Below are 13,956 nucleotides of genomic sequence, written 5' to 3' on the forward strand. Positions count from 1 at the left end.
ATTTAGAAGGGAGGGGAGAGAAGAGTGAGTGCATGAGCGAAGGATGAGAGCTGCAAGATGATACGTACACTTTTGGACATTTCACGCTGATTATGTTTAGCCCTCTGTTTTTGTCTTTGGGGTTATTTTTCATAGCAGTTTAAAGCACTGCTAGCCTGGCCAGCCACCCTAACTCTGATCTACACATAGAATCAGTCTGGTCTCTGTGTTTTTAAGTTGGATTTCCAGGGGGCAGTACCAACAGATGCAGAATAAACTCCTCCTGAGGAGAGTGAATGGGTATTGCTGGTCAGGCTAAAGGCTACAAGAGGAGAGAACTCAAATATGTTGTTTGTCAGTGAAGAGGTAAAAAAAGAACAAAAAGCTAAAGCTGAATATTTTCAATGTCTTTCCCGTCTCTACTCTGCACAACTATGGAGTGCCTGCGATCAGCCAAATACTCGCAATGTGTTTGTCTGTGACTTCTTGTGAGTTAAGATGGCTTCTCTTGTGCTGTGGGATGCATATTTTACAGAATGTTGTAGCACAAACAGTATGCATAGAATGAAGCGATCTTAATAAATAATTTACACTTTTAAGCCAACACTTGGTTGGATTTTCTGAAAGTCAGGGGTAGGGTAGGGTAGGAGATTCTGATGCACTTATTGTTAAATTAGTGTAACTTCTCTTTACAATCCGATAGCAACCAATTAGTTTGGAAGTTTCACATTAAAATGAAGAATATGAATCATCTGTGGAAGCTATAAAATGCTAAAAACATCAGCCAATCCTCCGGGTGGACCCTGCGTGGAGTATTGGCTGGTTGTCACCCTCTTCCTGCTCTGCGTGCACCAGAGAGGTACGTGCATGATGGCCGAAGTCACAGACCGCAGCTCGTCTTCAGGTAATGCGCGTCCATGTGATTGGGAGGCGTGGCTTCGGGGTGAGCTCCGAGAGAAAGGGGCGTGTGTTTACTTTCCAAATCTGGCTGATCTGCTACCCTACCTTTAAAACCCTAAAGCTCAAAAGTCCAACTAAAATTAATTGATTCATGCAAAATTCCAGTCTAAGTTTTGAGCTATGAACTCAAATCTGCGGGCAGGTTCTGGGTTTTAAAGGGTTAGAGTAACCTGCCGACCATGTAATTGATCATAGTCTTTAGAAACAGTTATAATAAGAGGCACTGTTTTTTCTACAGGCAAAAATACCATGAGTATTTGCCATATAAACAGCCATCAGTACCCACATATATATTACAGAGTGTGTTTCTGCGCTTGCCTTTAGCAGAGCAGAACTCAGCGGGGTATGACCTTTTCACTCTGAGTGATGTATGGACCTCTTAGCCACCCGTTGTTGCTGCTGCTGCACAACACGACATCAGCAGCTGACAACCAACCAAACTACCATTTTGCTAAAATAATAATAATCCTACTTCCATCGCAGAGGGAGAGATTATAATGTTTGTCCTATCCATCCTGCAGGAGAGTGGAGCATCTTATATACAGGCCCTGTTTAAGTCAACAGAAAAACTGAAAGCATTGGGTTTATTATCACAAACTACCAGTCAAGCTCAAGCTTTGCTGTAGAGGCTGCAGATGACCCGTTACTGATTTAGTACAATACCAGACTATTCAGTGATGCTTTTAAGGTTGCTGAATGGACTAACACCCACAACACAACTGTCAGTTTCAAGTATCTCTCACTCTTCTCTCAGCCTATTGTCTGTCCACCCCCCACTACTCCATTTCCTCTTCCGCCATTGGTTTAAACTCTGTGTGTGTGTGTGTGTGTGTGTGTGTGTGTGGATGAGTCAGCAGGAGTGTCAAATACAGCATTGGTGGTGGTGGTGGTGGTGGTGAAAAAAGAAAGTAAAGGAAGAAAGAGAAAACATAAGAGCGTACACACACACACACACACACACACACACACTTCTGCTTACATCACTGGTTTTCTTACACAGGACAGGTGAAAAAATGCCATGTATCCAAAGCTACTTTAGGTTTGACTAATAAGAAATTCTTCATATTTACAAATAGATGTAATGGACACTTTTCCACTGCAGGAACTTGAGGCCCCTTTCATGGCCCTTTCAGGTTCGATATGTGTGGAAAAAATCATCCAGGGCTGCATCTCAGAGGCAGAACAGCAGCACCATGTTAACTGCTATGTTAAAGCTCACCAGCTAGCAGGATGTAACACACTAGAGAGGCAAGAACCTCCACGTCTTTTGATAGCACACACTGATATTTGTGACTAAACAAAGGCATAACAAAGAATATGACAGTATCTGAGGGGCTTATTGGCACAATCTCTGTGTGAAAGAGGCTTTTGTTTAGTCAGTCCAATCCACACACAACAACAACAACAACAACAATAATCTAACAAAACAAGGTGACACATGATGAGGTGGATGTCAGATCTGACAGGATTTCCACTGATGCCACACACTGCGATACTACTTTTCGAACACTTAGGTGCATTACTGCTAAGAAATTAATAAATATAAGCTGAATTATTTACAGAACATTTTCGTTAAGAATTTTATTTTCATGCTTATTTTTGGAAGACAAGTGTCCATGCTGCCCTAATTAGACCTGATAGTTCCTGGAGTGGACAAACATTTCATGGTCACTGTTTTGGAGCCTATTTTTAACACAGCCATGACTATATGACTGCTTCTCGTTGTGCCGTGTTTGCTGTGTGTTGCAGAATGTTTATTTTTTATGGCCTTGAAAACTTCTGTGTGGCAGTGTGAGAGGTGACTGAGGAACAAGGAAAGTGGTAGTTGTGTGGAAAATATCTTGCAGGAAAGAATAGAAAAAAGGAAAAAGGAAATACAGACAGAGAGAGAGGATGTAAGGAGAGTAAGGAGAAAAGACGAAGAGGAGGAAAGTGTGAAGGAGAGCAGAAAGGAGTCACGAAGGAAAAGGAAGGATACATACAGCTTAAAAACAACGGACAGGAGAGGACAACAGAGGACACGGACCATTTAAGGACACGGAGATGCCCTTTCACACACAGGGGGGGTGACGGCTGTGCTCCTACCTGGCGTCGGCCTCGCTGTAATACTCTCTGGCTACGATGTCTTCAAACAGTTCACCTCCGGTCACCCTGTGCAAGCGCAAGCACACACACACACACACACATTTGTTAAAACTGGGGTACTTAGTTTGGAGGGAGGTGGTGTTGAAGGACAGAGGGGGGAGAGAGGGAGAGAGAGACAGAGAGAGAGAGAGATGTGGCTACAAAGCAAGGATTCCTTCTTCATTTCTTGTTTCCAGCGGCACCCCTACCCCCATTCCTCCCCCCTTTCCCACACCGTTACCATGGAAACTAGAGGGAATTGCTGAGAGATGGATGTGGAGGGCGTGGGTGGTGGTTGTGGTGGCATTGGTGGGGCAAATATAGGAGAGAGTTACGTAATTATGTACATATAGCGGAGGAGAGGAGAGGAGAGGACTTACAAGTCGAACAGGAGGTAGTGGAAGCCCTCCTCTGATATACTGTCATGAAGCCGAACTGCATGAGAAAGATAAAGAGATAAAAGATTTTTATTGTGTTTTATTATTAATTCCTTGTCCCTGTGAAGCTGGAAACCTACGACACGAACTATTTGAGTGTTCCTTAATAACACTGGGTATCAGTGAAGCATTTAAAGTAGGAGATTAAAAAGGGAAAGGGATTAGAAACCACAGGGAGGCATGATAATGAAGTCTTACATCATAGCATATTTTCAATAATGGTACAGGTTGGTGACAATAAGGTCTATTTAATCAACAAAATTACACAGATAATACATTACTTGTGTTTTAAAGTGATATATATATGTATATATATATATATACACATACTGCACAGTAGTGAGAAACAGTGATACATGGAGGATCGGAGCAGCTCCTCACTTTGTAAAAGGTGGGTGTAATTTTGTTAAAAAAAGTTATATTTACTGAGTCTAGTCAAAAATAGGATTCCTCACCAATGTTGGGGTGTTTCAAAAGGCGACAAATCCGAGCCTCCCGCTCCAGCTTCTGGTGATCTGAGAGAGAGAGAGAAAAATAAAAGGAGAGAGAGAGAGATGAAGATAACGTCACTGTGTTTGAGACAAAACGGTTAAATGTGTCATTTCCAACTAAAAAATCTGTGTTTGGTTTCCCCAGGCTTGATGCTGCAGGAGTGTCCTGATAGATGGATGCATAAATATAATAAAGGTAAAACAATCCATCAATACATCAGGCTTAAATCAACAAATGGACAAAACTGTATTAAACTGCAAATGTGTTGCCGAATGCAGAGCCTAATGAAATGTATTACAGATATGGATCATCTCTTAACTGCATGCTAACGGTTAGCGTGTCCCAGCTGGTCCGTCACCTTATCAGGTCCCTGAAAACACTTCCATTAAGGGTTTCTGGTTTATGTCGTCTTTTAACTTGCAGGGTTTTTTTTTTTTTGTCTTTTTAAAGCCGCTGAGCTCTGAGTCACCACAATGTGTCGACTACGCTGTCTGTCAGCGTTCATTCTCACACCGAGACCTTTATCAGCATCATCGAGCATCCACATAACGAGATGATTGGTTGCTGCTCCCCACTGGAAGCAACAAAGGCTTGTCACAACTGAGTATTTACCCAACAGTTTCTTCCAAGTGTTTTGAAGAAATGTACCCTAACCCTAATGGAGTCAGAACCTCCACGAAATAACAAAAGGTGTGATGTTCAGGATTCCTTGTCAGACCGGATCTGTCACCACCTGGAAGCAGTGTATTAAAACAGCTCACAAACAATAACAAAAAAAACATAGGAATAAATGGAATATAGCAAAAAATGAAGTCTTACACGAGTCATTTCACAAACCGCCATTCTTTGTCCTCCATGTTTGTTTTTCTTCTTAAGTTACATTTGATCTCATGGGTTTTTTAGAGGTTTATAATGGTAAAAAATGTGTTTTTAATCAAGAGTAAGATCAAGGTACTGGTGACCTGTCCAGGGTCCCCCCACCTCTCATCCGTAATTAGCTGGGATAGGCTCAAGCCCTCTGTGACCCTGTACTGCAGGACAAAGCGGGTTCAGAAGATGGATGGATCGATTAAGATCAAGGTTAAGATATGAAAATCCTCTAGTGTGTAGCCAGCCTTAGCTGACTCTGTGTGTGTGTTAAGTGTATGTATTTACTTGAATGTGAGCATCCTGTGTAACAAATTAATGTCGCTAGCCAACCTGCACTCCAGGGTTATTAATTACACACACACACCAGGAGGCGGACCACCGTGCATAACAGCAGAGGAGGGCAGAGAGCACAAGTATGGATGTGTTCACCCACACACATGTACACTGCAGACTCACAAATAAGCCGGCGAAACACGAGCGCACACATTTTTTTCGTTGGAGGAGTGACAGTGAAGTGTAAGCTCAGTGATTATAGTCTTAGTAGATGAGAGGAGTGAGGCGGAGAGAAGAGTGGAGGAGTGCTGAAGGAGGACAGAAGAGGAGGAAAGAAGGAGAAAAGAGCTTAATGCAACAACACAAAGGTTCCTGTCTTCCTGCTGAAAGAAGAAGCTGCTAGCTAATCGCTGCTGTTGTTTCACCGAAACTCGTTATTTTATTCTCACTGTTCTTTATTTTATTTTATTGGAGTTCTGACTCTTCAGGAACGCCCTGTTGATCACAGATGTAAATCGTGAAAATGAAGAAAGACGACCTTTAAGCTGATCTCACCCTGCCTGGCTTTTAAAAATGACCAACTGTCCACTTGTGTGTTGAACACTCCCAGATATGTTATCCATCGTACGACAAATGGCAGCGCGTTTCATTCTGCCAGTGGCATCTGCTGATAACACCTGGCTCAGAGGAAGGGCTATGGTTTGTCATGGTGTAGTCTACCAGATGGAAAAACGCTGCCTTCGTCTTCCATCTACAATCAAATTAGATTGCAAGGCGTTGTAAAGGTAAATATATATCACTCTAAATCATACTTTCATTACACTGTGAGATTTTTTTTGTACAACAAATAAAATATATGATGTTTCTTTGTGGCTTTGTCTGTGCTTAATCTCCTCTGGTGATGGAAAACGGGATCACAAAGATCCCATCTTGGGATTTACAGCTGGAGATTGACCAATGATGCGACCTCCTCTGTAACAAGGACGCCTGTTGTCCAAGCCCTTTTATCCCAGCTTTACCTAGCTGGCTAGATCAATGAGAGATAACGCTACAAAGCAGCACTGTGAATGACAGATGACCTTCCTCATGGCAGTGTTTAGCTGTGCATAAAGAAGGAAGAGCAGTCTGTGCCGTGGGAGATAACCTGCAAGTCAGTAATGATTTAGGCTGCTTGTGAGTCTCAATGAGACGGTCCGGGTCAGAGGACGACTATTAGGTTCAAATGTGGGCGACATGCCGAACGACAAGTAAAAGGGTCATTTGGCTGATGCAGTCCAATAAAAGGGCAATGAAATAAAAAATAGAGGTGGAGGGGCGGATGGTGGTGACAGCAATAAATCAGACATCTACTCAGGAGGCCGAGCCCCATCACTTTGTTGCCATGGTTCCAGATTTGCACATCAAAAAATGCATCACTTTCATAATTCAACCAGCACTAAGGACACACTGTTGGTTGTTTCAAGGCTTATCTGATGACACTATTTTCCAATTAAACAATTTTAGGTTAAACTCGTTTGCAGAAAAGCCACATCTGACCCTAGACCCTGAGCAGTCAACGTAATAATATTGTTGCAGGGTTAGACTTGGCCTGTGAGCCACTATTTGCCAACCAGTGGCCAGAATAAAGCAAGTGAATGGATGGATGCTGGCTGGTGGGGGTACAGTCACTGGATTAACTGTGGTAATGACACTTCAGTGAAGCAAAGACCAGGTGACAATATGACAAAAACATACATTTGAATGAAGGTTTCTAGGCTACCATCCTGTTAGCTGTTAATTAATGAATACTGCTTTAACATGTTTTTAATGCTGTCAACACATACAATATTTATGGGATGAAAACAGACCCTGCTGTGGTTTCTTACAAATGACCGTGAATCACGGGTAGCGCAGGATGCTTCAAATATTCATTTCATCATATTCATCTTTCAATCTGCAAGTCTGCCAGATACCAATCCTGTGCTTCTGATGCAGCAGGGTAAATAAGAGATGAGTAGGACGAGAGCGGGAGAAGGAAGGAGGATATGGACCTGTCCTGAGGGGGAGGGAGGATGTGGAGAAAAGAGGACGAGCAGGAGGGGATAGGTGGCAAACAAGAATGTAAACCCAAGGACAGTGTTCAGCGAAGAAGAGGAGGAGGAGGAGGAGGAGGAGGAGGAGCAAAGGAATATATTTGGGTTAATCATCACCGGTGAGGACTCAAGTCTCAGGAGGAGAGAGGAGATGTAAAAAGACAGCCAGATATAACCATTGTTCAGATTGTGACTAGCCTTTGTGTTTCCAGCTGATAAATGTGGAGCCTGAAATGCACCAGCTTATTTTCTTAGAATAAAGGAAGGACACAAAGGTACGGTGTAGCACGAACCGTACTTCAATATGTTCCATGCAAAAAGTTACTGACACGAGATACTTATATGTGCAGAAGACAGTGACGAGGAAGAGGCCAAGGAGGGCGGTGCTGAGCTGCCTAGTAGCTTTCGTTTAGATGATACATGTTTAGCATAAAGTCTGATCGCACATCTGCCAGTGTTTTTTCTCGCTTCTGAGTGCAGTGCATTATGGGTATTGTAGTTTTCTCAATGCATCATCACAGCTGCAAATTATCCCTTCAATGGATCAGCATCTACTTCAATCTATACGTACAGGTAACCTGATCTGATTTGATAATAAGGATTAAACCAGCTTTAAACCTAACTTGGCTCACATCTGTCCTGGTTATTTGACATTGACACAAAGCTCGCTGGTCAAAACCAGGTCAGATCCCTCCTACTGCATTGCAGGTGAATCTCTAACATCACATACACACACCTGCATACACACAAGCACAACTGCTCTCTGTCACGATAAATAAAAATAAAAAAAAAGCCCTACAGGAACCTCTGGCGTCCCCTGTCCAGAGATCACTGCCAATAAACAAGCCCTCCTGATTGGCTGGAAGCCTCGCCTCGCAGACCTGCCCTATATTTCCTGTTGACATGTGCTGGATTGGCATTAACTGTGGTGGCTGCAGACAGGAGATGGAGATGAGATGACTGACTACATTTATTCATATAAACAAGAAATTACAATTATCTTGTAACTCGAGTCCACTCTGCAGCTGACGGGCCACATCACAGGCTCTGCTACTGTACGGCTGTCTGAATATCTGTACGAGTGTGTGTGTGTGTGAGGGAAAGAGAGAGTCAGATGAGAGTCCCGTGCTAAAGGCATGTAGGCGTACAGGCGCATGGCCCTCAGCTGCCAAGTGCCTGGGGTGCCTTCACTCGCATGACCCCTCCCTCCCCTCAGCTACCATCTCCATCTGCCAGTCCGAAACACAAACGCTCCTCTTTACCCAAAAACCAGGGCTCTAAACTTTCCAACCCTACCTGCCGTCTGAGAAACATTACAAGACGACCTCAACCAAACTGCCCTTCTTCTGTAAAGTAGAGCAGCAAGTCACTACGACAGCCATAAAACCTGGCTGTGGCAGCCCATGTCAGATAGGTCATGGGGCTATAAATAGGAGGTGGAGTAGAAGTAGTATGCAGCAGCTCTAACATTGCTCTGCTGTTTCAAAGAACATGGCTCATCCATTAGTAAGGAGCGCAGCACAAGCCTGGTGCACCACCGAGTCAGGTCAGATCAATCCTCCTATCAAATGTTGGAGAGCACGGAGATTATGCTGTGCCTCGGAAATATGGTGAAGAGCTGCAGAAGCAGCTGCACTGCCTGGTGAAGCAGCTGGAATAGAATGTAGATGATAGTCAAAACTATATGTGAATTATTTATTATGTGTGTCTCGGTGTATGTGTGGCTCTTCAACCCGATCCCTGGAATTAACTCCTGCTAATAGGAGCAGGATAATCTGGGATAGGTTTAATCTCATTAAAAAGCTGCTGGCTGCATTCAGTCAGAATGTGACATGAGTGACACAACTGCTGCCAGAGATGATGGTACACTTCACACAAAGCTTGAGGGGAGAAAAGAAATACGTACAGACAAGACACCCAATGAAAAAAATTCAACGGAACAATATATTTATTCAACAAACCCTTTAAGGTCTTTGCTTTTTCCAGTGAGTTAAAATAGTTGTGTTTGCTCTGTTGTGTAGAAATGCAATGCCAAAAGTGCATTACAACATCATCTGATTTATTTATCCACTGTTACCGAGTGTCTGCATACTAAAGGAGAGGAGCACACACACACTTTCCACCACAACTTTATCATTCCATAAACTTAATGATATGTAACATAGAAACTTCACTTTACACTTGTGACAGACGGAAAGACGTTCTAGGCTGATGCCCTCTGCTAATGCCTGTTAAAATGCCTTTTCCACCACGCACAACATTTTTACACACACACCATTTGCATGTCTGTGTGTGTGTGTGTGTGTGTCAGTGTGGTGCCACCTGGCAGGGCTGCGGCATTGGGTCTCCAGTTACGAGGCTGCAGGGGCAGCAGGAGATTTACACTGGGCAAGTGTTGGTGTGAAGAGCCACACAGCCACCGCCGTGGTGCTGGATGGGTCTTCATGGAAATGGCATGCGGCCCTGACTGCGGCTTTAACCGTTACTGGCTGAGCAGCATGTGACGCTAATTAAGGTCTTTTTTTTTATTTAGCAAAACATTTCAAACAGGCACTTCTATCTATAATGTAAAGAGGGTGTTCCCATCCACACTAATGGCAAAGTAACAGAGATGAAGGAACAAGACTTAAAACTTAACGTGGCCAAATAAATGACTGAGATTCACCGACTGTTCCAGTTTGTCAAACGGTCACAAAACATGGTCGCTCCTCAAGCTGTCCCTGTACTCACTGCTAACCACCGTACGAAGGTGTCACTGCTGCTGTGTGGCTTCAGTTAAAGCGTACATGAAGAACAGCACCAGCAAGCAACAAGAAGGGAATTCTGGAATGTTTCTGGAATAACAGACACTGCTATAGCTTTACATGGTGTTTAGAAACAGAGAGCTGAAGGTGATGAAGCGAGAAGAGAGAGGCAGCAGCAGTAATGCTCTCCCAGAGCTGCTCGGTTTTGAACCACTGCTTGGTAGCATTGGTCAGACCATCAAAAGTTTGAAACCCAACCCGGGTACTGAGATAAACTCAACACACTACAACTGTGTTTCTACTTTGCTGCTTATTTGTTCTGTATCTGTTCCACTGGCCTCCATTTAAAAAAAAAAACAAAATCATCTCCTCCATCATTTTGGAGGTAACTGCTGTTTGATGATGCTCACACAGCTGTCTGTGGATAACCACCATAGACTGTATATAACTATGGATGAAGCATCATTGACGTAGGTTTCTGAAGAGCTTTTTGTTTTGGAGCTCAGTGTCGCCATAACTCCAAATACAGACAACAAGGGGGAGTGCGAGTGGTGCTGAGGTGGGCGAACGATCGCAGAAGCAGGAAGCTTGAGAAGGGAACTTATCCAGAATCGTTTTTATACCAGGCTATAAACATGTTTATTTCTGCTGTAAAGTTGGCCATTTTTTTAGGAGTCTATGGGGACTGACTCACTTTTGGAGCCAGCCTCTAGAGGCTGCGGCGTGAACTGCAAATTTTAACATTGGCATCACGTCCTAAGCCCTGAAGGTTGCCTATAAATTACGCAAAATTTTAAGGATTAATATGATTAAAACCAGCAAGTCTTATACAAATTACCCCCATAATAATCACAAAGTGGGAAAAAAGTCTATGAGGATTGACTCGTTTTCAAAGTCAGCCCCCACAGGCTGCAAGAGGAACTGCAGTTTTTGCCACGTTCACATTGACTTCATTTCTTAGCCTCACTCTTTGATCAGTGGGGCAGACAAAGTGTATGTGTGTTTTGGTCAATTACTAAATGCACCTTTAAAATGACAAAAAGTTTTGTTAACGTTACAAACCGCACACAACACACTTGATCTTAGCGAATAAAACATGAGCGGCACTTACCTCGTGCAGATAACTTTTTGGTGTTGATGATTTTAGCGGCATACTCCTGTCCTGTGCACAGCTTAACACATCTGCGCACCACTGAAAATGCTCCCCTGTAAGACAAAGAAAACAACAATTACTGTGTGCTTTGAGTGGACATTTGAAGTGAAGCTAAAGCTTATCAACTGCAATTTTTAATCATCATTTAGCAGCAAGAAGAAAGCTGAAAACAGCATTTTTTTGCACCTGGTGTCACTTCTCATATGTTAACTGTGGATAGTTCTGTTAGAAAGACCACGCTGCCTGGATTTGTCTGCCTAATAAGCTCCCATGAGGTGCCCCATTCACAGTCAGCACATCCTGAGTAATGTGCACACACATGGTAGCAGAGAAAAAGGAGCTAAATTGGGCTCTTAAAACACAATTTCAGCATTTTGACATACAGCTGTTGGCGTGTGTTCCTACATGTCTGCCTCCACACTGACACAGCTACAGCCAACAAGGTGAGTCCAAAGGTCAAAGTCGTGACCCGAGTCTTAGAAAACATACATTCTGCTGGGTTTGGCGTCTTTTATCCGACCATTTCAGCGACTGAACAAAACAATAACAGAATGTGCTGCAGTGCAGTGGACAAAGAATGACCCCGTTTGTCTTTAGGGACCATGTGCGCTGAGGCAAATAAACTCCCTGCATGGCCGACACCAAGACTCACACACACACACAGACACACACAGACAAACGTTAGTGACACCAAACTCTGCAGCTGTGCCTGGAAAGTTCACACTCCGAGAGGTAAATATCTATCATCAGGGCTAAATATGCTTTAACACACACGCAGTTAAATAAGGCAACGGGTCATAAATCACTCGCTTTTCAAAGTCTGGTTTGACAACCAGAAAGTTGACATGGAGAGATTTAAATGGACCTGATACACATTTTTATTTTTATTTTTTAAACTGTGGCTTCGGCTGTCAGAGGTTTTTGTAACTGGATCGCTCGGAGCTCCTGGTGTGCCGTTACAGCCTCCCTGTGATGTAGAAGAATTGCTGGATTTTGTAAAGCTATACTGCAAAGTCTGAGACAAACAGGGCGATGCATGTCCTCAAAACAAGAGCAGCATGTGTGTAGAAAGCCGGCTGCTGTTTGTTCGTTAAGTAGTTATTCAGTTTCCATTTCTTATATATAGCTATTCATTATTTTCTTCTATATATGACAGATACACATTAAGGACACTCAGGGCAAACAGGGCAGCCAAGACCTCAGCTGTGAGTGAATACTTTAAAGTGAGCAATAAGGCTAATGTCTGTTGTGCAGGTGAGCTGCTTCTCTCCACTGTTAAAATTGTCACAGGAACACACACACGACCTGTGCACCACCCTGCAGCTAAAGCTCTGAAAGCTCCAGATGCTGTTCAGGACAGACATCAGCTGCATCATTTGTGCAGTATTTGTCTTAAACTTACGACAAATTCTAATAATATTTTTCATTTCATTTCAGCAGAATGAAGAAACCTGCAATCTCATGCACCTTCTGCAGTACTGGAAAAAATGCTGCTAAAACTGCAAAAGCCTCCAAAAAACCCTTTTATAATTTATTTTTAATATTCCTTTTTATCACTTTTACAGTTTCTCTGCTATTTAATTAACTTTATTAACTTGAATATTTGACTTTTATACCAAATAATTAAGTTTCAAGTCCCATAAAATAAGATTTCTTCCTGTTAAAAGGACATTCTGTTATGCTGCTGCTTGCTCAGTGGGTCAGGCTCTTGGTTACTGTAAAGCACCTAGTGACAATTTTTATCCAATACGATGATTCACTAACACATTTCAAAGGCAGATATGTGTAATGCTGAGTTGTTTGTAGTAAAGTAAGGCTGCCTGTGTTTGTGATAAATGGGATAAACACAGTGAAGCAAAAGCACGATGCTTAAATGTCACAAGCCCTGCTAAGAAAGTGACACCGGCAGGGAGCGAGCGCACAATAATTAGCTCTCCTCAGATGTTGGATTAGTATTACAAAGTTACAGAGAGCGTTATCATAAGGATGCCAAGCCATTCACACCTGCGCTTCTTCCTCCGGGCCTTATGTGACTGGCTGAATAATAAGATCGGGCCTATGAGAGACAGTTTGCAGAGCGGGGCGTACAGATTAGTCTCTTTCACACAGAGAGCTTCAAAGCCAGAGGTTTGAAGATTTATCTGAGCGCCGCGACGCCTACACATTTGATCATTTGTTCACAAATTTTTAATCAAGTGCCAGGAGCGTGAAATCTCACAGGATTGAGCATATATTAGAGTTAAGGCAGGCAAAACATTTCCCTGCAAACAATATTTATTGCCTTTGGGATGAGAACGAGCACAGCCGGGATGCAGAGCCTTAAATCAGCCTCTGTAGGAGTCAATCCAGCCGGTGATCGACTGTGTGTGCTTGACCAACTAAAAAAAAACACACAAAGAAAAGGAGTGCAGGACAATCCTGGAACAGCACAGTGCACAAACAGGAGGTGCCTAAAAAGCTAAAATAATTATTCACACGTTCTTGAAACAGATTTTAAGTCAAATGATGAACGTCTGTGACAAGAGAGCCTCCATCACCTCCTCCGTCGTCTTGAGTCAATCAAGACAACGGATGCCTGAAGTGGCTCTAATAAAAGGTAGTTTACTACAAATAAAAACCTGTAAAATGATCTGAAACTGAGCTTTATCACTACATCTGACCTTTTTATAGTTAAAATGACTTTTATAACCACATGAGCTGCTGCTTTGGAGCTTTCTGGAGGTCCAGGACCTCTACAAACAGAGGATACTGCAGAAATAAATGCTCTAGGTTAACTGGTTGAATCTGTAAAGGTCTTCTGAGAAACAGCAAACCAGCTCTTTCTAAGCAGAAGGAGAAAAGGACGGCTGAAG

The 13,956-nt window shown here is 42.9% G+C and overlaps 1 protein-coding gene across 23 annotated transcripts in view; it reads right to left on the reverse strand.

The window, feature by feature from the left end:
- Nucleotides 1–13,956, reverse strand: part of camk2b1 (calcium/calmodulin-dependent protein kinase (CaM kinase) II beta 1) — a 56,793-nt gene that overhangs the window by 40,469 nt on the left and 2,368 nt on the right. For all 23 annotated transcript variants that reach the window (XM_028413512.1, XM_028413503.1, XM_028413511.1 and 20 more), the window contains exons 2-5: nt 11,063–11,157; nt 3,956–4,015; nt 3,444–3,498; nt 3,025–3,090 (exon numbers count right to left, since the gene is read on the reverse strand). In XM_028413512.1, the coding sequence (XP_028269313.1) occupies nt 3,025–3,090; nt 3,444–3,498; nt 3,956–4,015; nt 11,063–11,157 (276 nt within the window). The remainder of the gene's footprint in view (nt 1–3,024; nt 3,091–3,443; nt 3,499–3,955; nt 4,016–11,062; nt 11,158–13,956) is intronic.

The sequence above is a fragment of the Parambassis ranga genome, chromosome 9 (genome assembly GCF_900634625.1).
Source record: "Parambassis ranga chromosome 9, fParRan2.1, whole genome shotgun sequence".
NCBI lineage: Eukaryota > Metazoa > Chordata > Actinopteri > Ambassidae > Parambassis > Parambassis ranga.